The sequence below is a fragment of the Polyodon spathula genome, chromosome 8, assembly GCF_017654505.1.
Source record: "Polyodon spathula isolate WHYD16114869_AA chromosome 8, ASM1765450v1, whole genome shotgun sequence".
NCBI classification, from domain to species: Eukaryota; Metazoa; Chordata; class Actinopteri; order Acipenseriformes; family Polyodontidae; genus Polyodon; species Polyodon spathula.
The window spans coordinates 12104586-12132450 of NC_054541.1; the positions used below are offsets into that span (position 1 = coordinate 12104586).

Sequence of the window (27865 nt, forward strand, 5' to 3'; positions counted from 1 at the left end):
TAATCTATTAACATGTCTATTTTTGAAAGCATTCTTACTTTACAGCATTTTTTCCCACCTGCCTAAAACTTTTGCATATATATATATATATATATATATATATATATATATATATATATATACACACACACTCTGAATACTATACTTCACCCCTTCTAGCTATGGGCGTGGTAATGTATTGTACTTGTGTGGAAGTGCATGCTTAAACGTAGTTCTAAATAATGAGTCGAGTACAGTGTGTGAGTTTCTGAAGCGCGGGAGAGCACAGTCTGACCCCCGCCCCCACTCTTGTTTTCCAGCACGTATAACTTCGCTGCAGACGGGTTCCAGAGCCCCTCGAGCGGGGCCACGCTGTGCCTGGGGACCGGCGTGCACGGCGGGGTCGACTGGATGAGGAAGCTGGCGTTCCGCTACCGGCGAGTCAAGGAGGTTTACAACACCTACAAGAACAACATCGGAGGCAAGTGTGGAAAGTGCGCTAAAAGACGTGGATAAATCGGCCTGCTTGTCTCTGTCGGACATTTAATTACATAGAAGCAGTGTTCAGGAGCGTGCTAGCACAACCCTGACGGGCTCTCTGTCTTGTGATTGGCAGGTGTGCTGGGCAGTCCCAAGAGGGAGGAGTGGCATCAGCTCAGGAGAGACATGGAGGTCATGACTGACATGTGGCTCACCAATGCGCTGAAAGCGCTGACTCTCATCAACTCCAGGTAAGCAGGAGCCATCGGGGATGCTAACACAGCGGGACGCTGTCACTCGGGAGTTTTTTTTAAGGAATGCTGTTTCAGATTCTCTTTGATGGGTTAGGTTATATTTTCGCAGGACTGCTTTAGACCGGTGTTTGTTTCTTTATCAACAATCTTGAACTGTTTTACGTACTTCTGACTAACTTCATTCAGTCTGTGAAGTGTATTTAATAGAAAAAACAGGGATCCTCATCAGTCACTGCGTGTATAATTGGACCGTGTTAAGTTTCCTGTCCATCTCTATTTTATAATGCATAATGGGTCATTTTTCAAAGTTTTGGCAAGTTAAATTCTCAAAACTGAAGGGGTTATTAATGCATTGCTTCAAATAATCTGTCCTATATCAAAAGATTACAACAGCAGCTCATTGTTAACAGTGAATAAAAGACTTATATGGCTTTACCTTTAAGAAACACACATTCCTAATAAAACACGCCTGTGCTGTCTGCTCAGACTGTGGTGCAGACGTTGGGTTCTAACGCCCCATGGTTGTTCTACAGGCCAAACTGTGTGAATGTGTTAGTGACCACCACTCAGCTGATCCCAGCGCTGTCGAAGGTCCTGCTGTACGGGTTGGGGGCTGCCTTCCCCATCGAGAACATCTACAGTGCAACCAAGACAGGTGAGGGACACGGACACACCAGGGGCTGTCTAACAAACCACGGCAGTACACAATGCTCGTGTACCAGTCTGTATATGGCACTGCACAGGGCTAGTCACACTCTTTAATTTACAGCAGGGAGGTGTATGCGTTTGGCTCAATCCATAATCTTACCTTTTAAACCAGTTGCTTTGTCATTTTTTTTTGCATGCTGACTTTAACATTTTAAAGAATTGGTACTCTAGTAGTTTGTTCTATAGAATGCTGTACTAAAGTTTTTTCTTCTTGTTTTTATATATATATATATATATATATATATATATATATATATATATATATATATATATACACACACACACACACACACACACACACACACACACACACACACACACACACACACACACACACACACACACACACAGTGGCTTGTGAAAGTATTGATCCCCCTTGGCATTTTTCCTATTTTGTTGCCTTACAACCTGGAATTAAAATTGATATTTTGGGGGTTTGTATCATTTGATTTACACAACATGCCTACCACTTTGAAGATGCAAAATATTTTTTATTGTGAAACAAACAAGAAATAAGACAAAAAAACAGAAAACTTGAGCGTGCATAAGTATTCACCCCCCCAAAGTCAATACTTTGTAGAGCCACCTTTTGCAGCAATTACAGCTGCAAGTCTCTTGGGGTATGTATCTATAAGCTTGGCACATCTAGCCACTGGGATTTTTGCCCATTCTTCAAGGCAAAACTGCTCCAGCTCCTTCAAGTTGGATGGGTTCCGCTGGTGTACAGCAATCTTTAAGTCATACCACAGATTCTCAATTGGATTGAGGTCTGGGCTTTGACTAGGCCATTCCAAGACATTTAAATGTTTCCCCTTAAACCACTCGAGTGTTGCTTTAGCAGTATGCTTAGGGTCATTGTCCTGCTGGAAGGTGAACCTCCGTCCCAGTCTCAAATCTCTGGAAGACTGAAACAGGTTTCCCTCAAGAATTTCCCTGTATTTAGCGCCATCCATCATTCCTTCAATTCTGACCAGTTTCCCAGTCCCTGCCGATGAAAAACATCCCCACAGCATGATGCTGCCACCACCATGCTTCACTGTGGGGGTGGTGTTCTCGGGTGATGAGAGGTATTGGGTTTGCGCCAGACATAGCGTTTTCCTTGATGGCCAAAAAGCTCAATTTTAGTCTCATCTGACCAGAGTACCTTCTTCCATATGTTTGGGGAGTCTCCCACATTCCCTTTGGCGAACACCAAACATGTTTGCTTATTTTTTTCTTTAAGCAATGGCTTTTTTCTGGCCACTCTTCCATAAAGCCCAGCTCTGTGGAGTGTACAGCTTAAAGTGGTCCTATGGACAGATACTCCAATCTCCGCTGTGGAGCTTTGCAGCTCCTTCAGGGTTATCTTTGGTCTCTTTGTTGCCTCTCTGATTAATGCCCTCCTTGCCTGGTCTGTGAGTTTTGGTGGGCAGCCCTCTCTTGCCAGGTTTGTTGTGGTGCCATATTCTTTCCATTTTTTAATAATGGCTTTAATGGTGCTCCGTGGGATGTTCAAAGTTTCTGATATTTTTTTATAACCCAACCCTGATCTGTACTTCTACACAACTTTGTCCCTGACCTGTTTGGAGAGCTCCTTGGTCTTCATGGTGCCGCTTGCTTGGTGGTGCCCCTTGCTTAGTGGTGTTGCAGACTCTGGGGCCTTTCAGAACAGGTGTATATATACTGAGATCATGTGACAGATCATGTGATACTTAGATTGCACACAGGTGGACTTTATTTAACTAATTATGTGACTTCTGAAGGTAATTGGTTGCACCAGATCTTATTTAGAGGCTTAATAGCAAAGGGGGTGAATACATATGCACGCACCACTTTTCTGTTATTTTTTAGAATTTTTTTAAACAAGTTTTTTTTTTCTTTTCACTTCACCAATTTGGACTATTTTGTGTATGTCCATTACATGAAATCCAAATAAAAATCCATTTTAATTCCAGGTTGTAAGGCAACAAAATAGGGAAAATGCCAAGGGGGGTCAATACTTTCGCAAGCCACTAATATATATGATGTGTGTAATGTACCGTATTGAACGCTGTTGTGTCTGAATGGATGCTTTACATGTAAAGAACTCGCTGTGGCTATACGAGGATCAGTAACCCCGTGACTGTGTGTGTGCCTGTCCCAGGGAAGGACAGCTGCTTCGAGCGGGTAGTGCAGCGTTTCGGGAGGCGAGCAGTCTACGTGGTGGTGGGGGACGGCGCGGAGGAGGAAAGCGCCGCCAAGAAGGTACAGCATGGTGGAGAAAAAGACTTCCGCTGGCAACATTTGTCATTGCCCTTAGAAAAGTTCACCACAGTATTGTTGCAGTTTGCCCTCATGCTCTGCCCAGGGTTACGCTACACATTTACCACCATCTACCCTGGTTTGACAGGTTTATTAATATGCTTTACCATACCTCGCTATTCTTTATAATGCTTACCTATGCTTTACCATACTTCACTGTGCTATGCTTTTATTATGGGAAACTTTTGCAATGAAGTTTCTTTTAGTATTTCTAGATTCTATTGAATTTTTGTTCATTCATAACGAAACATCACTCTGTCAATCTGTTAGTGCTTCCATGTGATTGTCAGCCCAACCCTCCTCTTCCTGTCACTTTCCTCTTTTTACTCCTGTCAGTGCGTTCGTTTGCTCCAATAAGCCTGCTTTTTCTCTCCCCACAGAAGAACATGCCATTCTGGAGGGTGAGCTGCAGGGCTGACCTGGATGCGCTGAGCCACGCACTGGAGCTGGAGTACCTCTAGGGGGCGCCACCGCTCAATCTATCTGGACTGGGTGGATCTCTCGCTGACGACAGCAATGCCAAAAAAAAAAAAAAAAAAAAAAAAAAAAAAAAAAAAAACAGAGAGGATTTTTGAGACTTGTTTCATCATTCAGCTTTCAAGAACATCAGGAATCCCGTTGCGTTTCAACGTTAAAGACTGAGAAAAACACTTGGTGGGATTAGCAAAAAAAAAAAACAGACTTCAGTTTCAGAAGACGTCTCCAGTCCTAATTCCTAGGTGCCAGGCAGATTGATGCTGGCTGTGCAGCTGCAGGTTCACCCTGCTTCCTCTGTGTTAATTAGAGGCAGTAGAGCCCACTGTTATTTAATAAAAGAGCGTGTCAGCAGGCTGTCCTGCAGGCTGGGCGGCTCAGTGCATCACAAGGCGATAGAAAGAGGTTCACTTCTGAGTCGCTGGTTCGATTCCTGCCCAGCTCAATCCTGAGTAGAGCATACTGAGACTCAGGGCTGTGTGGTCATGTGTAGTATCAGACATTCCCTGCAATAGAAAGTGTGGATTTGTAGAGTGTGTTTCAGGAAGGTGCAACTGCTTAAACACAGGGTTATTATTCAAGAATTGATAAGAGGCACTCTCCCGAGGACTGACAGCGTGCCAGCTGGGGGAGGGCTAGCCTCTCGTTTGTTATGTATTTTAAAACCCTAAACACTGTAAAAAATGCATGCTTGCAGGAGGAAAGTCCCAAAGATGACTAGATGGGGCAGGACAAATTATTTCTACATTTGAAATATTTGAAAAATACAGTGGTTTACAATTAGTCGTAATCCATATTTCTATATTCAGTGTGTAACACACACACACTGACACTGACACACACACTAGCTAACCTCATCGTTCTATTTCCACAATGGCAACCGTGAAAGCTGTCCGCACACCCCACAGAATCAACAATGATCTCCGTAGGGACTGTGATCCAATTCCAAGCTGCTACAGTCAATCCGTACCTCTGTGCCACAGCCTGGATTCAGTCCAGATGATAGCACAGCTGTAGCCATTGGGGCGCCATGCACAGAGATTCTAGTTAACGTCGCTAGGATCAAAGCCTCAGCAGCACAGTCATATCCTTCTTAAGAGCTTTCTAAACACTGCTCACAGACCAAGAAAGGGAAACCCCACGTTTGGCCACCGGGGATCGCTCTTGTGCTGCAGAAGAAAAAACATTTTTTTTAATAAGATATTTCCTCTTCTTAAGGGCTGGGGAAAAAAATCCTTGAGAAGCGACTTCTTTTTTAAAAGGCGCAGGTATGAATATAAAAGGTCTCCAAGCCTACTTCTGTAGAAGGATGGACAGTCTGCTGCAATGCTTACCCGAGGAACTCCAAGCCTGGAGTCGGGACACCCCAGTCCATATGAGTGCAGTGATTGGCAGTTCAGTAACGGGCTGGACTAGGTGACTCATCACATGATACCTCTGATCCAATCAGACAGCTTGGTGTTTATTTTAAAAACCACATGTATGCAATACATTCCGGGTTGTGTTCTTAAAATCCTGCCTGGAATGAGAGCCAAGCCCTGCATCTGAATGGGACAATCACTTACATATTTATAAACTGTATTCCCTTCTTGGTTTGGAGCCCAATTAAGACCTAGATGCAACCACAATTCTTCTAGCTCTGCTATGCCATTGTCTATAGTCCAGGAGCGTGTTCTTGAATTGCGCTATAGAGCTGCAGTGCTGTAATTGTTGATTAAGTTCAGGTCCTGTTCTGGGTGCAGGTTTAGACAGTACCAGGGGATGCAGGTCACAGTACCACAGAAACTTGACAGAGGAAGCCTCCAAGCCTGCAGGTTACACTCAGTAACATTAGGACTGCAATTACAGGTCAGGTGCTGATTTAAATAAAAAAAAAAAAAAAAAAAAAAACATTTTAGAGCCCCATATAGCAAACTTGAACGGCTGTTTTTGGAACGGCGCTTTGGGGGAAAAAAAAAGAATGAACAAGAATAAAACATTTGATTTCAGGGATGGAAATAAGACTCCCACAGTACAGCAATGTAATCCATTCCTGGTTTTACTAGGAATTTATAAGACACACCTGAGCTTGTTACCTATACACTGTGGCTAATCGAGCTTGTAGCAAAACCTACAATGGGCGGAGCTGCTATGCAATATGAGTCTTATTTCCATCCCTGGATTTAGTTAATCACGGAACTAAATAAAGTCTCGACGCAGCTTTCCCACAGAGACTAACACATCCTTAAAGGAAAATCAAGCAGGTGTGTGGGTAAACATTTAACCTGTGAGATACCAATAGATGTACAGGGCTACAGCTTTGAGCTGCTTGGAGCTGTTTGATTGCTTACTGCAGCCTAAGTGCTGGGCTCTCACGGTGAGTTTATTGAGAGCAGGGATGTGTGATTGACCTGCTGGTAGCGTTTCCACCTGCGCTTCTGGGATTGGACTGTGGCTCAGTCTGTCAAGTGGAAGGACAATCCTCAGGAGGGGAGCTGGTTCTGCATTCAGTACATGTGCTGTTAGGATCACTGTTTCCCTTGTTTTCTGTTCATGGAAATCAATGTGTTTTCATATAAAAAATAAAAACAGGTACGGGTTGTTATTGGACTTTGCATGTGTCTCCTACACTGTGTCTTACTCTGGCTTTCCTCTGTATATAAGTTTTGTTTTGTGACAATAATAATAATAATAATAATAATAATAATAATAATAATAATAATAATAATAATAAAGCGGTCGATAGGTGACCATGCGTCCAGTGACGGTGTTGTGTTTTCACAGGTTTAAAAAGCAGGTGTCTTTACACAGGATTGGGTTTTCAGAAAATAAGGAATCGAGGCAAACTCTGTGATGTGTCCCTGTATCAATTCATTAAGCTCTATATTTCCTGCCCCTTGCTTTTGAAGTCTTTACATATCTTACGTTTACTTTGAGACGCCTTTACACACACAAGACCCCTGTAGAGAAGCTCTCATCCCTTCATGTCTCTCTGCGGGTACCGGAGCCCCACCTTCTGCCATTTTACTGTTAAAGATGAAACATACACTTAAGATACTGCGCTAGAGGCGTGGATGTGTATCAAAGCAGGTATTAAGAAACGGACCCATTCGGATCAGTGGAATCGAAGTCAGTGGAACGTCCCACCCACACTGAAAAGAATGATGTCATACTCGATACAGAATAATTGTTAGGTCCCCCTTGCAAGGGCACCACTTTAAGAAGGCATCTCCCCAGCCCTGTCCATATAGCCAACCCGGTGTATTGATGCGCTATCTACAGACACGTGGGTTCAGACAGCAGGCAGAGCTACTCACCAGTACAAAGGCAGGATCAATTGGAGAGCCTGAACCACGGCACCAGAGGCAGCCACCCCTGGTCCTGGAGAACCGCAGGGCCTTCCGGTTCTCGTGCCACCTGAGTTCCCAATTGCTCAATTAAACCAATTATTTTCGTAATTGGTCAACACAAACATTTTCCTCAGGTCTTTAGCCCTTAATGATGTAAAGATAGCCAGAAAACCTGCAGAACTGTGGCTCTTCAAGGTCGGCCACCACTCCACTACGCCATCAAAGATCGTGGGGTATCCTGTCTGTTCTCTTTTATACCGACAAGAGTACAGTACAAGGTTAATCTTAAATAATGGTTTCTAAGCGAAGCAAAAGGATTTTTAATAAAGCGCTAAAACGACCCTTTCCCACGTAACTGAATGCAAAGTTAGAAACGTCGTGACTCCAAGGTGGAGCTTTAGCGCCCTCTAGTGTCCAATTTCAATACCATAAGTCTGGATTTAAATGTCGGTTCTACTTTTTCACATCAGAATTAAGACTGCCACATTTTACATTTTTTTTGTAATCGTGTGAACCACCTGCAGTAAAGTAAACAGCGCCGTTTAAACCACGGGCGGGCCTTTTCAAGAAAAATATACAGTACAGTGCCTTTCAATTGAGCTGGGCATATATACATGAGCTCACATTTACTATAGTACAACGCAGTGCGTACAATCATTCTATTGAGGTAGAAAAAGTCATTTGTAAACACGTACAGAATACAAAGAGTTCGGCAAACCTCGTGTCTATTTAGCATAAAGCATGATCTTCAACACACGCCAATTGCCGGTTACGTTTAATTTTTTTCTCAAACATTCTGTAAATGTACAGAGTAGATCCGCGGGGGTTCAACCTTTTGTGTCGCCGGATCCCCTAGAGACAAAAAAGTAAAAGCCAGAACTGTATTCTGCATAGGAAAAGCATATTAATAAATACATTACTTTTTGTAATAACATATTTTTCAGGTTATCAAACAGGTGCAGAAGCCTTTAATTTGGGGGTTTCCTTTCGGTGTTACGTAATTGTTCAAGCAGGCACTACAATCATCCAGCCAGCAGGTGGCGCACTGCGTCGTTCGCCCCTGAACATCCCAAGCTGTTGCTAGGTCTCAGACCTCTCTTCGTGTCGCGCCTCGTTGTTTGAAGAGAAATCTTTGTTTTTATTATTTTAAGTATATTTCTTGTGATCTTTCGCCATGGGTTGTGACGGCGGGACCATTCCAAAACGACACGAACTCGTTAAAGGGCCCAAGAAAGTGGAGAAGGTTGGTGGCGGTTGTTTAAGGCTCTCTGTTTGTTTTCTGTTGTGGGGCCTGCTGTTCAGCCGAATCCTCGGTGTCGCAGTGGCTGCTCCAAGGGCTCAGTTTGAGCGCGATTATTAGCGCAAGTGTTTGTTTTGATATCCTCACGCTTCGATGTAGTGTTTCATTAATATTTAGCGCTTGGTGCCACACAAATGTGTTGCAGTATTTCCTCCACTGCCAAATCCAACGTTAAGCCCCACATACGTACGTAAAACACTCTATACTTTATTTGAAGTATGCATTTATTTAGTGACCGCTATACTAAACACCTGTATGTAGAACAGATTATTTTGAGCAGTCTTATTGTGGCCCATCATTCAAGCCACAGTACTTCAACACAGTGTATGGCCTATTTCTTGTTAGCGGTGATTCGCTATAATTAATGTAGATGCCGTGCTGTGAGTCACTTTTTAGTGAGTCGGTGTCAGACCTACAACTGCAGTGCCAGTTGCCGGCGCGATGCATTGGGTGCTAGTTTTCTTCTCTCCCGCAGAATCAGCGAGACTGGGGGACTCAAGGTAATTCAAACGTAACGTGTAGAAGTACTGTATAATAATTACATTGCATCTAACCATAATGTGCGAGTTAGGGTTGTCAGACAGTACCACATGAAGTAAAGAGATCGGATGCAAACTCCCTGGCTTTGCGCGTTGTAAAGCTCTGGCATCTAAACACATCTCAACTGAGCTCGGCAGACCACATTACTGATTTTTAGACTGTCGGCATTGTGTGAAAAAGGGGAATAAAACCCAAATCCAGCCGCTGACCGGCCCTTTCTTTCTTTTGCTTGATGCAGGTTGATAAAAATGCTGCACTGGTCGCCCGCTGGTACTACTGCGCTCTCACTCAGGAGAAGCTGAGCAGACCTGTTGTCTCCTGCGACCTGGGAAGGTAAGAATACGTCACTTAAAAAAAAAAAAAAACACTAAGCCTCCAGACAGTGTCAGGAATTACAGTAGCATACTACAGTAAAACCTGCCAAATCTGGCTTTATGCTCGATTAGAGGTATTGTGAAATGTAATACTGTACCTAAATAAAAGTTGTTATGAAATACTATTACAATGCATAGAGTCGAAGTGCACAGTTCGGGTGTATCCTGTTATTCAAGCGTTGCATTCATTTTACCTTCTCCATTAACTAAACAAGGATTTTACTGTATCATACCCGTGGGCCATGTGTGTATTTACAAAACATCCCTGATTATAAACTTACAAAAGAAAAAGCACCTGACTTGGTGCTGGACTGCACAGTCAGATTTACTCTGATTTTAGGCAGACCAGACTTGAAATTCGTGCTGGATTCCAGAATATACAGGTACCGGATTGTAGAGGGTGTCGCAGCGTGAATTTCAATGCGGTCCAACTCGGAAACGATGCCGCATTTTACAGATTACTTGATTAGACAGCTTAGACAGCTTTTACTGTAGTTAATGTGAGGTCTGCTTATTACAGTAGCTCTAGTGCTGACAGGCAGCTTGACTACCAGGCCACACAGAGATGCTCAATATTGTCTCCCCTTGTTTTCCAGGCTGTACAACAAAGATGCTGTTATTGAGTACCTGTTAGACAAATCTGCTGAAAGGCCCAACATGGAGGTTGCAGTGCATATCAGGGGTATCAAGGTTCGTTATTACTTTCACAGAATTGTTACTCTGCTTAGATTTGTAAAATAAACAGAATTGTTAGTATGCTAAAGCAGTTTTGTATCTACATTATATTCCCTGCTTTCACTTCCCACACATGTGATGATACCTGTTTTCCATTGATCAGTTAGGCAGAGTTTTGTTGATATGAGACATCCGGAGATACAAACCAAAACCAAAACTTAAGGGCAGGTGATGGAGATGTGAAAATGGTCTCATGTTTCCTCAGGATGTGAAGGAGCTGAATCTGACTGATAATCCAGCCTGGCAGGGAGACAGAGGGAACACCAAGGGGGATCGCTATGAGGACCTGCATCGCGCTTGCTATATCTGCCCTGTGGTCGGGCTGGAGATGAACGGGAGACACAAGTGAGTGCTGAAATGGGAACTGATGACTTCATGGGATGGATTTACAAAACGGTAGCTTTGTGTAGAGTAACATTTGCTCCCCTCTCTTGGATTAAAAAAAAAAAAAAGAAAGCAAATGTTTTAAAAAGCTGTAGAAGCACGTGCCCCAGTGACTACCATGGTAGTGTCTCCATAATGGCATTGAATTCGGGTTAAAAATACACGGCATTTGAAATGCACCTTCCATCTTAGATGTGTGTCTCATCTGTGTGGTTCCAGCTAGGTAATGTGATCATTGTAAGGATGGAAATAATGCTCCCATTGCATAACAGTTTATTTTAGCTGTAAATTACTCTGAAACCTATTTTCAGTATCGTGTTTTCTACGACCACATCTGTGCATATATCTAGCTGGAACTACTTTCAGTCTGTTCAAAATGCATTGCATTCTTCTTCTTGCACTAAATAAATAATTTATTATATATAACATTTTGCAGGCACATATATGGGCAAATGGGAGGAAATGTTATTGAGTAAACTAGACAAGAAACCATTAGGAAACAAGATATGTGGGTGACATTTGAAATATGGACACATGGAGAAGAATCTCTTGTACAGTTTCATAAATTAGTAAATTATACCTACCCTAACATTTTGGTGGATTTAAGGTGGGTAAAATCTGAAATTGAATTCTTAGACACCTTGGTTAAACTTGATCAAGGCTCTGTTAAAATAGCTTTTTACTTGAAAGCTACTGATATGTATCGGTACCTACATATGTCATCTGCACATCCTGTCTGTACTGAAAGAGCAATTCCTAAATGACTGGGTGTAAGGATGAAATAATCTGTTCTGATGAAAATGACATTGAGAGAAGGCGACAAACTCAATAGGAATGAACTACTTGATTATAAGAAAAGGGAAGTGAGCTGAGAGTACTATTAATAATTACATACTCTAAACTATTTCCCAACATTTCAAAAATCGTTTTGAAGCATTTACATATACTTTGTAATTCAGAAAAAATATTTCCGAAAGCTCCGGTCGTAGATTTAGAAGGGATGCAAATTTGGCTGACATCAGATACATAGATACATTAAGGCAAACTGTGGCCCCATCCCTTGTGGGCCGCGGCAGCAATGACATTCTATCTATTTTTTTTATTAATAGCTAAAAGCAAGCGCTGGCAGCAGCTGTAACTGTAGAAAAGTAAAGTGCAGCAAGGCAGCGTGGTGGACTGTCAATCAAAGCAGAAATACACACATTACAGCTAACAGATTGCTTACCTGCAGGCGGGATGTAGAGCGAGAGCTCTGACAACAGGGCAGTGTTAAGGTCAGGTGATCGCTCTGCTGGCAGATGTAAAAAATGTATTCAGTGTTAATGAAATTACAACATGTCGAATCCTCTACGAAAGAATACGTTTTACAAAGTAGAACAAAACAGGCAAGTACAGGAGTTTGAATGAACTTGTACCACGGGCTCTGCTTTGAGGTGCTGGAATGGGTTTTTTCTTTTGTAAGAAACTAGCTTTTGTACTTTAACATCCATTTAAAAATTCAGTTGATGCCTATGATGAATACGTTTTTGTGACTAATTAGCTGTTAACATTTCAAATATTGAGTATGTTGTATGTTTCAATATTAACAAAATCAAGTTATTAATCAGTGGGGGTCGCAGTGCCTAATGCAGCTGAACAGAAAATTAAATGAATTAATGTATACAATAAAACAAAATATACGGATGAATAGACTAGCTACTGTGATGCCTGCAGGGTTAAATAGAAAGGAACAGTAGATCCTTAGCTGTATAATGAATGACATCACAAAGGCATTATTCAAGGAGAAATAAATATGTGGTTAATATGGCATCAAAACCATAAAATACATCCAGTGTTTGTTTTCAAACACGCTCCGTTGACAAAGGCATGTTAAACATACTGAAACAGTGGGAAGTTGGCTGTTTGAGCAAAATCTTATTTGTATATGTATAATATATTTTTATTTATGAATTCTTTTGTAGGTTTTGTTATCTTCGGACCTGTGGCTGCGTGTTTTCAGAGCGTGCCCTAAGGGAGGTTAAAACTGAGATTTGCCACAAGGTAGGAGAAAATAATATATATTTGTTTGTTTTGCTGGTAATGTATCAACAACTAACATGTTAAGTCTACCGTGGTGAGGGGTGAGGGGAATCCAGATAGCCTTCAGAAGCGTTTATTACTATCATTTATTCTTTTTTGTGAAGTTGTTCCTTAATAGGTATAATATTGACCCCACCCAAATATAAGCAAAACCCTATCCCTTCCCCATGGCCTTTAGGAATCCCTTCATAATATGGCCCATATTGTCTGTTCTGAATGTAGATAGCCTAGTGAGAATGCTGCTTTGCATTTGTCCTTGACCTTGTTCAGGTCTTAATGAATCCTTTCTCATGTGAGATACATAGTTGAATATATTTGAACAAGAACTCTACATGTTCACTCAAGGTCCCTGGGCCACTCTGACAAATTAAGACTAAATGGGGATTTCCTACAGGGAACCCACTCCATAACATTTCAAGGCATGTCCCATTTTCATCTCGGTTGAGGGGGTTTTGGAGGCCAGAGACATTCACTCAGGCTATTGCCAAGAAAATATTCTCATTCGATCCCTTGATCTAGTGCTAGACTGGCAATTACTAACCAGGATTCATACTGATGTATTTATTATAGGGAGTAAAGCTTGAAGGTTTCCAGCTGTTAAGCAGATCCCAGACTTTCTGTTATGATTACATATTTCTTTTCCCATGATTTTTTCACCGGCCCTACAATTCCCCAGCTGCACCAGCCGGGTAGATGTGACCGTAGAAGTTTGGGAACCTGTGTAGACAACATTCTCAGCACTTTTATTGCTTTGAGATCGTTACTTCTGTTCTCGCCGGTGTGCTATGTGTTTGACATAAGATGTGTCTGTGCAGCAAAGGGGCATGCAGCAGTTTGTTAATCTCTGTAGAACTAGATTGGAAATAAAAACATGTAGAGCAAGATGCGGTATCTAGAAATTTTATTGGTAAACATATGTGCCATTGGTGAAGTAGTGCATACAATCATAAAACACATTATTGTGACTATCCATTAATCAAGTGTGAAATGTGGTAATAAATAATAATTGCAGTTTGCAAGAAGTACCTTCATACATCGTTTCTATTTATTTTTACATTACATTTTCATTACACACCGCTGTAGGTGATATATTAGGGCTGTTCCCTTTATGCAAGTGGTAAACATATTTCAATTTACATACAGTACTTAATCAACCTGCTTTGTTCAATATAATTACAACTATATACGTTGTTTTATTTCTTGGTTTAATGAAGGTTTCTCTTTGCCCCCCCCCCCCTTTAATAAACTCTGAATGCCACTTGGAATACAAAAAAACACCACGGTTGTTATTGTTTACCTTAAAATAGTAAAACTTTTTAATAAATAAATAAATATTATTACTACTAATGATAATATTCAGTAAATTTTCTACATTCCTGTTTTTTGGAGGCAACTATAATTTGAAGTCTGCCCTATACACATTTATACACAAGTAGTCTTTCAGTTTATGAAGAAGCGCCATGTGTTTCAGTATGCCATTGGAATTTCTTTGGGTGTCTTAATCCTATGTTCCTTGTTTTAAGTCTTGTAACAGCAATAAATAAATAAATAATAATCGGCTTGGTTTTTGTAGTGCAAAGAAAGCTGTAAAAACAACAAGTGGCTTTCTAGAAGCTTTTTTTTTTCTGTTGAAGTAGTTTTTTATCTAGAACAGTGCAATCCCTTGTTGCAGAAGACAGCACGGCGTTCTGTGTCTACTGCTCTATAGAAGCGTTGAGCCTCATTTGGAAGTAGCCCTCCTTCTGTAGCTGCCAGGCAGGGTTTATGGTGATGTTTGTCTGCTCCAGGACTTTAAGGCGGTGCCAGCGCTCCATACAGACCACAGCAAGAGGATAGGTCTCCAGCTCAAACTTGTTGGCAAACATGTTGTCTTGTTCTATGATCCATTTCAAGTCCCCAGGTCCATAAACGCAGATGTCACGAATATAGTGACCTGCAAATAAGATAAACAAATGAGTCATGTTAGGCACCACGCAAGGTTGCCGTTTTTAAATCACAAGTATTATCAAGGGACCATTTGACATAATTGCTTTCTGATATCTACCAGGTTAAAATCCCAGAAATAAATCATTATGCGCAAATCAAATTAATAATCCTGTGCCAGAGATGAATATCACTTGTGACTGGGACATAGATGCACGATACAATCCTTAACCAGTACACCATTTCTCACAAATCCGTATCCCAGGACTGAGAGTTTAAAAAAAAAAAAAAAAAAAAAAAAACCTTGTACCTTTACACCCGTCATGCACCGTTTTTTCCTGGTCCCTCCATTTTACTGAGCGAATGTTGCCCTCCCATCCTGCGTCTGGGTTTGCTCCCGGAGCCCCTAATAAAAAGAATAAAAGCTTTGGATGCATCCTCTCTAATCTGCTGTTCTTTACAGCCCACAGTGTTTATTGACTTTTTTTAACCCGTTGCTGACATATCAAAGAATAAAAAAAAAAGCTGAGCGATAGTTAATTGAAAAGTATGGATGTTCTATTTTGTGAAAGCACAATGAATGAATGACAAGCATTGTCATCTGCGGAGACCTGTTGCACAACATTGCTGTCTTACCTGGTAAACGATTGAGTGTCACCCAGTAGTGTTCGTCTGGGCTGTAGGTGTCCTTGGACCACTCCAGCAGATCCTTTGCACTCTGATCCTGTAGGACGAATTCTACGAATGGCCGTGTGAGAGAATAGTAAGCTGTCCCAAAGTAGAGGACCAGGTCATGTGGGGGCCTCCCTTTCTTTAAGTTTAGTGGCTGCACGTGGGGGCCCTTTGGGTTCATTATCTCTTTGTGCTGGTTCTCTGTCCTATACTTCATGGTGGGTGGCTGCTTCACCCCAGGTGTTATACTCTTCCCCCTCCACTGCTCGCCCTGCAGGATCTGAATTATGTCGTGGTTGGTTTTAGTAGGGAAGTCCTGACCGCAGAGATTTAGCACACTCTTCCAGGGCACTGGGAAGCTTACCAGGTCCTTCATGCAGTTCATGTCGGCCTGAAGCCGGGAGAATCCTCCATATACCACCTTCTCTGTGGTAGAAGCTAGGAAGACGTTAGAGAAGCAGTCAGACAGACTCCTGACGGCAGCTTTGTAATCCTCAGGTGACTTATCGTCCACATGGATGCAGTACACGTTCTGAGGGGCATAGATGGCCCTGAGCAACCTTATGAACATATCCAGCTCCTTGTGGATGGTTATGATGTAGGCCAGGGGGTATTCTTCCTCCTCTTTGCTTAGAGGGCTGGTAATGAAATGCAGGTCCTCTGCCAAGCGGGAGCAGTTCAGCTTGGTGCCCAGCAGAAGCGATTCCGGTTTGTGGAGCTTCAGGCATTCGCTCCCAAGCTCCTTGCCATCGAAGAGGGAGATGCACAGGTCATCGGGGTGAATCCCGCACACTGCCGTATCCACTGCTTCGTCCGCCTGTGGGCTGGGCACCTTGGTCTTCATGTACATTAAGGTACAAAGACATATGCTCAAACAGATAAGGAAACTTAGCTTGGCAGAATTAAGCAGTGCCATAATAGGTCAGCCCCACTGGGTGTTGCTAAAATTACCTGGATCAAGGAAAAACAAAAAAAAAATGCTTTCTTTACTTATGGTACAGTCCAAAATGTAAGGCTTTAACAGTGCAAGGGTGTTAAAATAAATAAAATAGTAATAATTTGTAGAACATCCACCTTTCTCTACATTAGCCCTCTGCCATTTAGTTTGATGACAAAAGTTGCATTGTTGCTGTGTTGTATTTTTGCAATCGTTTATTTTCTCTTCAGAGAACTTCCCTCTTGTACTGTTTTGTTTTTACCCTTCCCAGTCACAGAGGAGCCGTAAACATGATGCACAAACCAGGCTACAGTAAAACACCAGGCCCTTAAAAGCCCTCTTCAGGTTTAGTTGATAGGACCCTGAGGATTGTACGTCTAGTTAGGCCCTTTGGGTATTTAAGATGAGTGTTTACCGTTTGAGAATTTTGAGTAACTACAAGAGATCATCTTAATGAATTCCACAGGGAGTTTCACTGTGCGTTAAAAAGAAAAAAAACAACTAACATTTCCTTCTATAGGTTGGCAACACTGCTCCCAATTCTGTGTCATATGTGGTTTAACTGGTTTTGATTCTGTCATGCTGTGACTGGCTGAATTAAAACATGATTATGTTTAGCCTCCTTGCAGCATGTACGAATGGGGATTTAGAGTGAAAGTACATTCAGTTTTGAAAAGGAAATAAATATATTTCTGGGCCCCCAGTTTATAGTTTTAGGTATATGCTCTTTCTGAATCCACTGACAAACGTTCTGTTCATGATTGGAGGAAGAATATATTTATACAAAATACTATTAAGCTGTTTCGGTTTCGTTCTAGTGCTAGACGTATACAAATGCATATTTGATCAAAGTTGATTGCTGAAGCAAGAAAACAGAAGCTGGACAATCTGAGTCTTCATACACCTGCAGCACCAAAACACAAAGCCTGATCCACGAAATTTTTTATTTTCGAATATGCACGGTATCCCTACATTTTAGGTTGCAGCCAGGAAATTGCTAGTTTTCATTTATTCGTTAAATAAAATGCATGTAAATCAAATGGGTCAGACCTGAAGTGTCAAGGTCCTATAAACCCTCATATTCCATTGCAGTATTGTCAGAATGCGTGTCCACAGTGTTCAATTAGCCACTCCTTACACATGTTAACAGCAGTACTGATGGTGGCATTCCTTTCATGATATTTTCAGATCGCAATTCTACTGTGGTCTGACTGGAGCTTATTTAAAAAATATAGTTACACAAAGAATAGCGTAAGGAACATATCTAAATCTTGAGTTATATGCAGTAAATCCATGTCAAGGTAAATGCACAGTAAATTAAACTGAAGATTTGTACAACAGTAATTTTTAGCAATGTTCCAATGCACTGCTGTCAGGATATCATCTGATGAGTCATTTAAAGGAAGCATTACGATTCATTAGTGCACAATTAAACGTTATAGTCCTTGTGCACATGTTGTCTTATTATCTGGTTCTTTTATTATGAAATTGTCTTGCTGTGGCTTGGATTCAAATTAGGATGTGCTACTGCCAGAGATCTACTTTTTTAAACCCTGTTTTTGTGTTTAAATCTGTATCAGAGGTATAGTATTTAACTGTCTGTTATTTAGAACTGTTTTGTATACATGTGCGTGTATTCCGTCCTTGAAAACCACTTGATTCCATTTCTCCTTCTATATGTTCACAGACTACTGCATTGGCTGTCTGCCGTAAATGTGTTTATGTATTGTTGTACGGACATTTTTTTTTTTTTTTTTTTTTTTTTTTTAAACCTCTAGAGTTAAGGACTTTTTTTGACGGAGCAGTTTTGGAAAAGCAGATCTTGAGAGAGAGAGCCAAGGGCCAAAAAAAATGTGACCACAAATTGATGAGCAAATGCCTTTTATGGTGTTTCACTCTTTAGTGCACAAGGTTTATCAAGACTGCTATTACACAGGGGAAATGCAGACATGCTGTGGTATTTCTAAACGGGAAACTTCTCATGAACAGTAGCTGGAAGCATCTTGTAACCACAGGATGCAGAAACATTCTGTAACCAAACTGCTGTAGGCTTCAATTTGAGGAAGGTAAGTGAATCATTCAAAGAACAGGATTACTCTGCAGTTACTGTTCACAGCTTTAATGTTGCTTGGAATTGTATTCTGAAGCAAAAAAAAAAAAAAACCCAGCCATTTGCTTTTCTCAGCACTGGGTTGAATTGTACTTCTTTGCCTTTTCACCGCTGTAATATAATTGATTTACATTTTATATAGCACCTTTCATCACAAGGGACCTCAAGGCAATTTACAACATTTTATAATGTACACTACCGGTCAAAAGTTTTAGAACACCTCCATTCTTCCAGTTTTTATTGAAATGTACGCAGTTTAATGTCTCAATGTACTCTGAAATTAAAGCATAGAACAAATAAACATTTGGAGATAAAGAAATCATGGAATTGTTTTGTTTAACAAAATTTAATCTAAATTTTTTACTCAAAGTAGCCACCTTTTGCAGATATAACAGCCGAACACATTCGTGGCATTCTTTCTACAATGGAAATCAAATATTGTTCGGAAAGTTCTTCCCAACACTGTTGCAGAAGTTCCCACAAATATGTTGCACTTGTAGGTTGCTTTGCTTTCACCCTTCTGTCCAGTTCATCCCAAACCAGCTCGATGGGGTTTAAGTCTGGAGACTGTGCTGGCCTTTCCATGATTTGAAGCCTACTGTCTTGTTTTTTTTTTTTTAAGGTAGTTCTGACATAGCCTGGAGGTATGTTTTGGGTCATTATCTTGCTGTAGGATGAACCCCTGACCAACTAGGCGTGTACCAGAGGGTATTGCATGGCGCTGCAAAATGCTGTGGTAGCCATTTTGGTTCAGGGTGCCACTCACTCTGTACAAGTCGCCGACTCTGGATCCAGCAAAAGAGCCCCAGACCATCACGCTTCCTCCTCCATGTTTGACAGTTGGTGTCACACACCGAGGAACCATCCTTTCGCCTACTCGATGGCGTACAAAAACCCTGCGTGATGAAGTGAAGATTTCAAATTTTGATTCATCGGTCCATAAGACCTTCTTCCAGTCTTCAGTAGTCCACTGGCAGTGCTTCATGGCCCAGGCAAGCCTCTTTTTCTTATTTTGCCATCTTAGCAATGGCTTTCTTACTGCCACTCGACCTGTCAAACCTGCAGCTCGAAGTCTTCTCTTCACAGTTGAAACTGAGACTTGCTTACTTTGACCAGTGTTAAGCTGTGCTTGAAGCTGTTGTCCTGTGAGCTGCCTATCGCGCAAGCTGTTGACTCTCAGAAACTTGTCTTCTGATTCTGTTGTGGCTTTGGGTCTGCCAGACCTCTTCCTATCAGAGTTTCCTCCAGTTTCCAAGTGTTTTTTAATGGTGTAGGGAACTGTACTCCCTGACACCTTGGCTTTCTCTGCAATTTCTCTAAAGGAAAGACCTACACTTTTAAGGGTTATAATGGTCTGTCTGTCTTCCTTTGTTAATTGCCTTTTTCTCGCCATTATGAGAGCAATATACTACTTCCTGCAGTACAATACTGGCCAAATAATGCTTAAGAGGGTGTAGTAACACAGTCTGTTCCAACACTGCTTTTATACAGACAGAGGGTTTGTAAGTAATCAGCAGTTGTTAGCATCAGCTTTCAAGGCCTAATTTACTTCCATTGCTGCAGAACAGCTGTAAGTTGTTAACCCATTACTTGTTCCCTGAGAGGCCTTTTTGTATAACTCTGAAATGTACATTATTTTTCAGTTTTTGGTAACCTAAACTATTTTTTTTAACCTCTGGCAGTTTACCGCTTACCTTTGTACCATTTCAGGTTATTCACTGGACTTGAACTGCTTAAGTTTCAATAAAAACTGGAAAAATGGGGGTGTTCTAACACTTTTGACCGGTAGTGTAATACAAAATTTAAAAGGCAAAGATAATTCCTATAAAACAGACAGTCTAAAACAATATATAGTCAATGATAAAATTACGGTAAAAAAGCAGTTTTTTAAAAATAGGGTTTCAATGCTGTTTTTAGAAGTAGAAAGATTATCTGCTTTTGTGACTGAAGATGGTGGAGCATTCCACAACACTGGGGCTTTACAAGGGAAGGCCCTCTCTCCTGCACCATCTTTATTCACTCTCGGAACAACCAGCAGCCCTATGTATTGTATGTGTCATTATTTATATGAATTTTGAAGTAGTCAAGAACCCATGTTGTAATGCAGTAGCAGTTTCATTTCCAAAATGGAATACATACAAATCAACACATTTCAGACCAATTTGTCCAGGGTCAGATTTTGTTCTGAACGTGGTTGACATGTTAAGTATTTGTTCTGTCCCCTGCAGCTGCACAAACAACCCATAGCAGTAAACCTCAGGTGAGCCTTTTATTCAAGCAGCCCAGATTCCTTGCACCTGCTTATTTCATTTGCAAGCATCTAACCCTGCTAATGGCTCATCAAAACTATTAGCGGGAGGCAGTCCAAAGTCCACGTTGGTACACTGACTCCAGTTAATTTGTGTAATCTGTAGAGAAATTGGTATTTGCTTCATTAAGTGAGTATTTGTGATATTGCTGACAAATGTGCCACATTCATTCAGAATTAAGCAGTCTGTGCAGATTTCATCAGCCTCCAGTGGTACAAAATACAGTTTTCTTTATACTGCATATTCTTCTGGGGTAGTTCAGTTATTTGCTAGAAAAAAAGGCTGTGGGTGCAGCTGTCCACGTATACCTTGATAATAACGTGTCATAATTCGGAAACATAGTCAAACCACAAAGTATTAAAACTAGTACGCATTGTCTAACATTTTAAAGCAGATACTGAGATCTTGTAAAACACGCGATCAGTTTACAAATGCAATTCAATACACAGCACTTGCTGCTAACAGCTGCAGGAAAAAAAGGATTCAAGAAATATCATTTAAGTCTCACCTGATGAAAATGTTAATCCCAGACCGAAAGGAAAGATCCTGTTAAACATTAACAGCAGCTAGGCAGGAGCAACATATTTCAGTGAATCAGCAGTCAGCCTGTGCGTTGTTTCTATTTTTAAATAAAAATATCCCACTTAAATATTCAGTGCTGTTCTGTATCAATATATTCCTCCTGCTTTTCGCTTCCTCTGTTTCCGCCCCTTGCACCAGATATTTTATTTGTTGCTGTACATGGATTCTGTCTTCCTCTTTCTTTTGCCCTGACTTGTTTATTGGTAGTAATGCATTGAGCAATTTTCTCATGAGACTGGTGGGTGTGTTTTAAAACGGATTTCTTTAACCCAATTAGAGGAGAATAAGTCAGCCAGTCATGCAGCGGTTAAATTCTCTGTCTCTGAAAAACTGTTTGTGTCATCACTTTTGTATATATAATCGCATACAGTTGTTTCAATAAAATGTTGCATTGGTTGCGGAGTAATATATCTGTGTGGATATTGTAACCTCTCTGTCTCTCTCTCCCCTACCCCCCTGTAACATGTCTTTCTCCCCCCTCATCCATGTGTAATGAGGCCATTTGAGATTATTTAACTTGTCTCTTGGGTTTGGCGTGAGAGTGCCGGTAAACACAATACATGCATCCACCACTGCCAGGCAGAGTGCTAGAGCTTAATGATTAAATAACCTCTGGCCGACCCTTCATTTGAGAGAGGGGCAACTTCATTCTTTGCTGTTTTGGTTCAGACTCTTCTACATTATGCCCATCTTTTGCCTACTGTAATATTCAGCACGTACAGGATGAGAAGTGTTGGGCTTTCCCAGCATTCAAATTATGATTTATTTATTTCAAGTAAAAATTGAGATAAAGCTCACACACTGGTTTTAGCACCACCCAGTTGAAACCCAGTTGGAGCTTTGTTTGTAAAGTAAAAGGCAGCCAACTGCCATTCCAGAAACCCCTCCTTGTTGTCTGACTACATAAAATACCAACCACACAGGGTAAAGGGCAGTTTTTCATTCTGCATGTTGCTGTTGTAAATGGCATGCTAACCTCAACATCAGGACAGTAAGGGAATTTAATTTTATCACTTTATGGCTCCTGTTAGATTAAATTATGGCCACTCCTGTGTACTTTGATGTGCTTTTGAAACTTGTTTTAAGTAACCCAGCTGTGCAAAATATGTAGAATTTACAGACAATTGTTCCCTGGCTCCTATCCCAGTGAGACTCTCAACCACCTACTTTAACAACACACTCTGTGTACGTATGTGTGTGTGTCCTGTATTGTCTGAATTCCTTGAGGGTTAGCAATGCCCTTCCAGGGGGCATAGCAGTTATATATATGTTCCTTCACTAATCTGACTAATCCTGGTAATCATTTATTTGTACCAACTAGGTAGCAAAAGGTCTGCTTTCTCTGGGACACATTGTATTTTGGGGACTATTCAGTTGAAACGTGTTTCTCTAGGGGAGGGACTTGCTGGCTTGCTGGGAATGGGTTTTGTTATTTTTTTGCCTGATACGTTTCATTCAACTTTGTTTAAAGACACATACGGCATGTGTTCTTATACATAACACTGAAAAGTGTGACCTTTCAAGTGTTTGGACTTTCACTGAAGTTGTTTTTCCAAGCAGGGGGTATTATTAATAAATGTCTGCAAATGAACACTGGCAGTGATGGTACACTCTATCAGTGAAAAGCTTCCAAGCTGTAGAGTAGGAGTAAATGTTGAGAAACCATTCTTATCTCCTCCTTTATCAAGATAGGATGTTTAGGGCTTGCGTAAGTGCATTCTTCTGTTGTCTGTTCCTGGCAGACTCAAGGAAACGGACCACAGAAGTGTTTTATTTTAGCAGTACCTGAAAGGAATGACTTCATATTTTACTGCAGATGTGGATCATATTCAAAAAGCACGAGTGAGCCAGTCAATGCATAACCTTCCACCGCATTCAGGGGGAGATCAAATATCACTTAGACTGTTATTAGGTTTCCCATAATAGGGCAAAATGGACTTGACTCTAACGATCCATAATTAAGTTTGAGCATTCTGCTAATGACTTTTCCACATTTTCGGATCTAATATTAAATGCCTGCTACCTACTGTATTGTTCATATGGTTTGCAGTGTGTGTGTGTTGCATTAGCATCTACAATTGTAGATTCACAAGCTTTTTTACTGGGAATACATAAACAACACTATGTCAATCTGAATGCTGACCCTTTTTAAATACTTATTTTTAAAAAAAAAAAAAAAAAAAAAATCTAAATGTGCAACATAGCCTACTTGCATACTGCTGCTTTTTTACAAAACTAATACAGGGAATGTGCTCATGTTCTGTACTCCACTGAACCTGACGGCTAACTTTTTTTTTTCGTTTATCAGAGGTGATTATGAACAGGAATAACGGTCACTTTTTTGCATTATGTATTCTCTATTCTATTGCACAATCTTGGGAATTCTTACATATGTAGTGTTTGGAGTTTTATTCAGATATATTTACATATGTTCATTCTAATATTGTGTTTATACCCATGTTCAGTAAGATGTTCTCAGTTTCCACTTTCTAACACCTGTAACCTCCATAGCTGCATTCACTGCATTCCTGTGTACAATGAAGGTACTGTGTAAACAAGAGAGCCTAACCTGACTGTATACAATATTCACAATAGAGACATGGGCTGGGAATAAACTGGAGTCATCCAAAAAAAATCAGTACAACAAGATGCCAGCATTTCTGGGTCTAATTTGTCTCTCAGCCTTCCTCAGACAAGCTATTTTGTCATTATGTTTCTGCAAACCTGGAAATGAAAAATTAAGCCCAGCTGCCAGTTTTCCACCAACATTTTTATTAAATGTATAGTGTTGCATAATCCGTTAACTCAAGATTAATATATCAGTCACATGACCTAAGTTTCTGAGGTACAGAGACAGAACACTTGACCCATTGTCTTAATATTTGCTACATAGCTATATTCTGTAAAGGAAGCGTTGCCCTTCAACCCTGTCATCTCATAGTGGTATTTGGATATTTAGAAATGAGTGCTTTTTACCGAATGGATGTCATTTGAAACGGTGCCTCGGTGAGTGGAGAGGGGAGGCAGGGCATTTGCATACCAATTGCAGTTTCAAGGTGTGAACATTGTTTGCTTTATAATTTTTTGTTTATGAATATGTGCTGAAGTTAAGTTGTGGAAAAAGCATCTGTGTTTTTAAAGAGGAGATGAATTACCTTTTCAGTGATATAAGGACATTTAGTGAGTTGGTAATGAGTGAGGTAACAAGGTGTTCTGTTTTGGGGCTACTGCTGCTGTTCAGATACTTTCCTCAGGGCAGTGTTTGTGTGTGTGTGTGTGTCTCTATATGGAAATGTGTGTATTAGAATGAGATGTTTTGCTTTTCCTCTAGTGCGGCGACCCGTTTCAGAATAGCGACATTGTGATTCTCAATGGGAGCAAAGAGGAGGTGGAGGAGCTCCGTAAGGGGATGGAAGAGCGCCGAGCCAAAGAAAAGCTGGGAAAGGTACAAAGCAATATTGAGTAATACTCATGTCATGATAGTAATGGGTTCCAGAGCTGTGTGAACACTGTTATGGCTGAGCAGGGTGTTGCCAAGTGATTCAGCGCTAAGCTGACGCAGTGCTTCCTGGTGATCAGCGCCAAGGGAATGGTAGACACTGACCAAGTGTTGAGAGCTAAGGGAGCGGGAGGCAGTGTTGAACTTGTCGTTGGTTCAGAATTTCTCTTGTGGAGTATAGCAGCAAGAAAGTTTTGCTGTATGTATGTTTATTTAATTTGTTCATTAGTTCATCTGTCACTCATTCTTGTCCACCACCTCCATTTATATACACTGTTTCACTAGCGAGTGAACACATTTTTTTTTATATGAAAATGGCATGACACCAATGGCAAACAGTTTGTACCCTTCATAGCAATTGTTGGATAACCAGGATTGGATTGTGGTATTAACAATTATTTCTGTACCCTACATATGTTGTTTAAGAATAATAGATCTTGAATAATACCTGTCATTATCTATCCAATCAAGCGATTTATTAAACGATACTCATCCCATTATTGCATAGTAATATATCATAGTACGACGCAAATCTGTTCTTGGACAGATTATATTAGACACCTAACTTAAGGTAATGTATGGGGTGGTAACTTATTACCGTATTCCTTCGAATTTAAAACGCAGCCCAAATTTACCACCCTCCAATTTGAGGAAAAAATATATATATTTATAATACAAAAATATTGTTCTTGTTTCAGAAATCCAAGAAATCAAAGGCAGCTGAAACTGTTTCCAAATCAGAGGCTTCAAAAGGTCAAATTAAAGGTAAACAATGTATAAGCAAGAGAGAGATACAGAGCGAGATGGACAGAGACGGTATTGGTGGTTCAAGGGTGTTTGCTTTATCACCTAAACTTGAGTGTCAGTGAAGTAACCACAATAAATCATTGTTTTGTTTATCCAAAAAAACTTAGTTAAGCAAACCAGTGTTTGTTTGGAATGCATTCCTAGAGCACCACCGCTTGTGGGCAGTGCTAAAAGACTGTATATGATTAAACTTTAGCAGAATGCAATCACATACAGAAAATCTAATATTTGGCACTAGGCTGATTTTAACTAATGCTGATACAGTACAGTGGATTGTGATACTATTCAGTAAATGCATTTCAGTATGAGATTACAGGGGCCTGTTTCAAGTGTGTAGCCTATTCTGGGTACGGTGGTTTGCATAGTTTAATGCTGGGAGCTGGTTTGTAAATGTTGCTCCTGAGCCACAGGATGGTGCTATTAACCAAGCAGTGAGTGACGGTGGCAAAATTGAAGAGAATGCCTGTGACTGCATTCGTTGGGAATTAAAAAAAAAAAAAAAAAAACAGTCCTGCCTCTCTTGAGCCATCGTGCACACCACGTTTTCTTGATCTTTTTGCAACAGTTTTGGGTTTGTGTCTTCAGCAGTCCTGTTTATATATTGACTTGATTTTGTTTTTTAATATGTTGTTTTTATTTTAACCAGATAACCCTGGCCCATCTAAAACTACAAAGAATGAATTCAAGACAGCCACTGGAAATAAAGCAGAAGACAGCATTGAATCAGGTGAGTCATTAATTGGTCATGGCAGTAACCAGTGTGATGCAGTTTTAGTGGCAGAATTGTAAGGCTTGCTGGCCTGCACTACACCTTTTAATTGTGCTGAAGATTGCCTGGCCAGATTTTTTTTTAATTGAACGCTTTTGAATTTAGTAGACATCTTCCAGTTGGAGATTAATGTGTCCTTGCTCTTTCAGCCCCTGAGCCTTCCAGTTCAACAGCAGTATCCATAAAACCTGTTGCCGCTGCTGGCAGCAAGAGGCTGTTCTCAGGCAGCGATGAGAAGTCTGAGGCTTACAAATCCCTCTTCACCTCCCACAGCTCTGCGAAGCGCACCAAGGACCAGACGTCTAACTGGGTCACCCACACGCCTTACCACTTCTAAAACAAAACTGTGCCCCTGCCCAGTGGAGCTGACCTCCTCTGTACCAAATAATAACTACAGAAACTAAACGGAGAGATGTATGCGATCAATGCCTTTTTAGACGGCCGTAGTGTAGGGGATGGCAAAAGCCGGCTTTTGTTTTTTAGGGATAGCACAGACATTGCTTGTGTGTGTGTGTTTTTTTTTTTTTTTTTTTGTTGCTATGCTAATGGGAGTTTAGGAAGAGCTAGTTAGGACCCGGCTGATATGAATGTTAGTTACGGATTTCTATTCTAATCTCTTTTGTGCTAGCCAGCCCTGTTGGAGGTGTGTTGCATATACAAATCCAGCTGGTAAAGCCATTCATAGCTAACTGGTGAACAAGGAGTGGACAAGACTCTTTATTAAAACAAAATAATTTAAATAACAAAGGAGTGAAGTCAATACAGTGGCATCAAACCCAATTACTGCAGCAAACTAGAGCACGCTGTGCAACGTTATGACTACACTTGTCAGCTTTTAACGCTGTGTGAAAATGAATGAATCATTTCTGTTGTACTGTCTTACAAATCTTATTTCACTGTCCCCTTTGTAAAAAACATAATAAATGGTTAAATATTTTTGTTTTGCTGCAGACTGTTTCCTCACAATTAGATACAAGTATGTTGGTCTAAGTAAACCAAACAAACATTTAAACACTAAATATCAATGAAGTATTCTTATGAAAGTTGCACGCATTTCTTGCGAGAGACCCAAGAGAACCATGGGAGCTGTTTTGGGGAGACCTCCACTTCCAAGCTCAATCAGCTTTACTGGAGTAGTGGTGAGAGACTATTTATCATTCCTAAAACATGCTGTACACCTGCTGGTTAAACTGTTACTGCTGCCCCAGTGATAAAGTGGTAAGTATTAGCAGTCAGTCTGTCAACCCCTACTGTGTAGCTATTGGAAATGACTCGCTTACTTTTCTAAAAACAACAGTTTCAAGAAGGCATTAAGGGCACAAGTCGCTGTTGCGTCATAAA

At 40.8% G+C, this 27865-nt stretch overlaps 3 protein-coding genes across 3 annotated transcripts; 2 read left to right on the forward strand and 1 right to left on the reverse strand.

Moving 5' to 3' along the window:
• Positions 1-273: 273 nt before the first annotated feature.
• LOC121320195 (eyes absent homolog 1-like) lies at positions 274-6191 on the forward strand (the record flags this gene model as incomplete). Its single annotated transcript, XM_041258447.1, has 5 exons — positions 274-460; positions 596-710; positions 1247-1368; positions 3544-3644; positions 4082-6191. Coding segments are annotated over 5 exons (606 nt in total), but the record flags the coding sequence as incomplete, so codon positions are not given.
• Positions 6192-8558: 2367 nt separating this feature from the next.
• Positions 8559-27460, forward strand: LOC121319416 (replication termination factor 2-like). The gene is made up of 9 exons (XM_041256831.1): positions 8559-8747; positions 9583-9677; positions 10315-10408; positions 10659-10798; positions 12799-12877; positions 24781-24894; positions 25647-25713; positions 26402-26482; positions 26674-27460. Exons 1-9 carry the CDS (start codon positions 8679-8681, stop codon positions 26859-26861), a joined length of 927 nt encoding a protein of 308 aa, XP_041112765.1. The 5' UTR covers positions 8559-8678; the 3' UTR covers positions 26862-27460.
• Positions 12886-24773, reverse strand: LOC121319415 (beta-1,3-galactosyl-O-glycosyl-glycoprotein beta-1,6-N-acetylglucosaminyltransferase 7-like). The gene is made up of 4 exons (XM_041256830.1): positions 21376-24773; positions 15476-16462; positions 15150-15245; positions 12886-14849 (listed from the first exon to the last, which is right to left on the reverse strand). The coding sequence occupies exons 2-4, from the start codon at positions 16425-16427 to the stop codon at positions 14611-14613; spliced, it is 1287 nt and encodes a 428-aa protein (XP_041112764.1). The 5' UTR covers positions 16428-16462; positions 21376-24773; the 3' UTR covers positions 12886-14610.
• Positions 27461-27865: the final 405 nt, after the last annotated feature.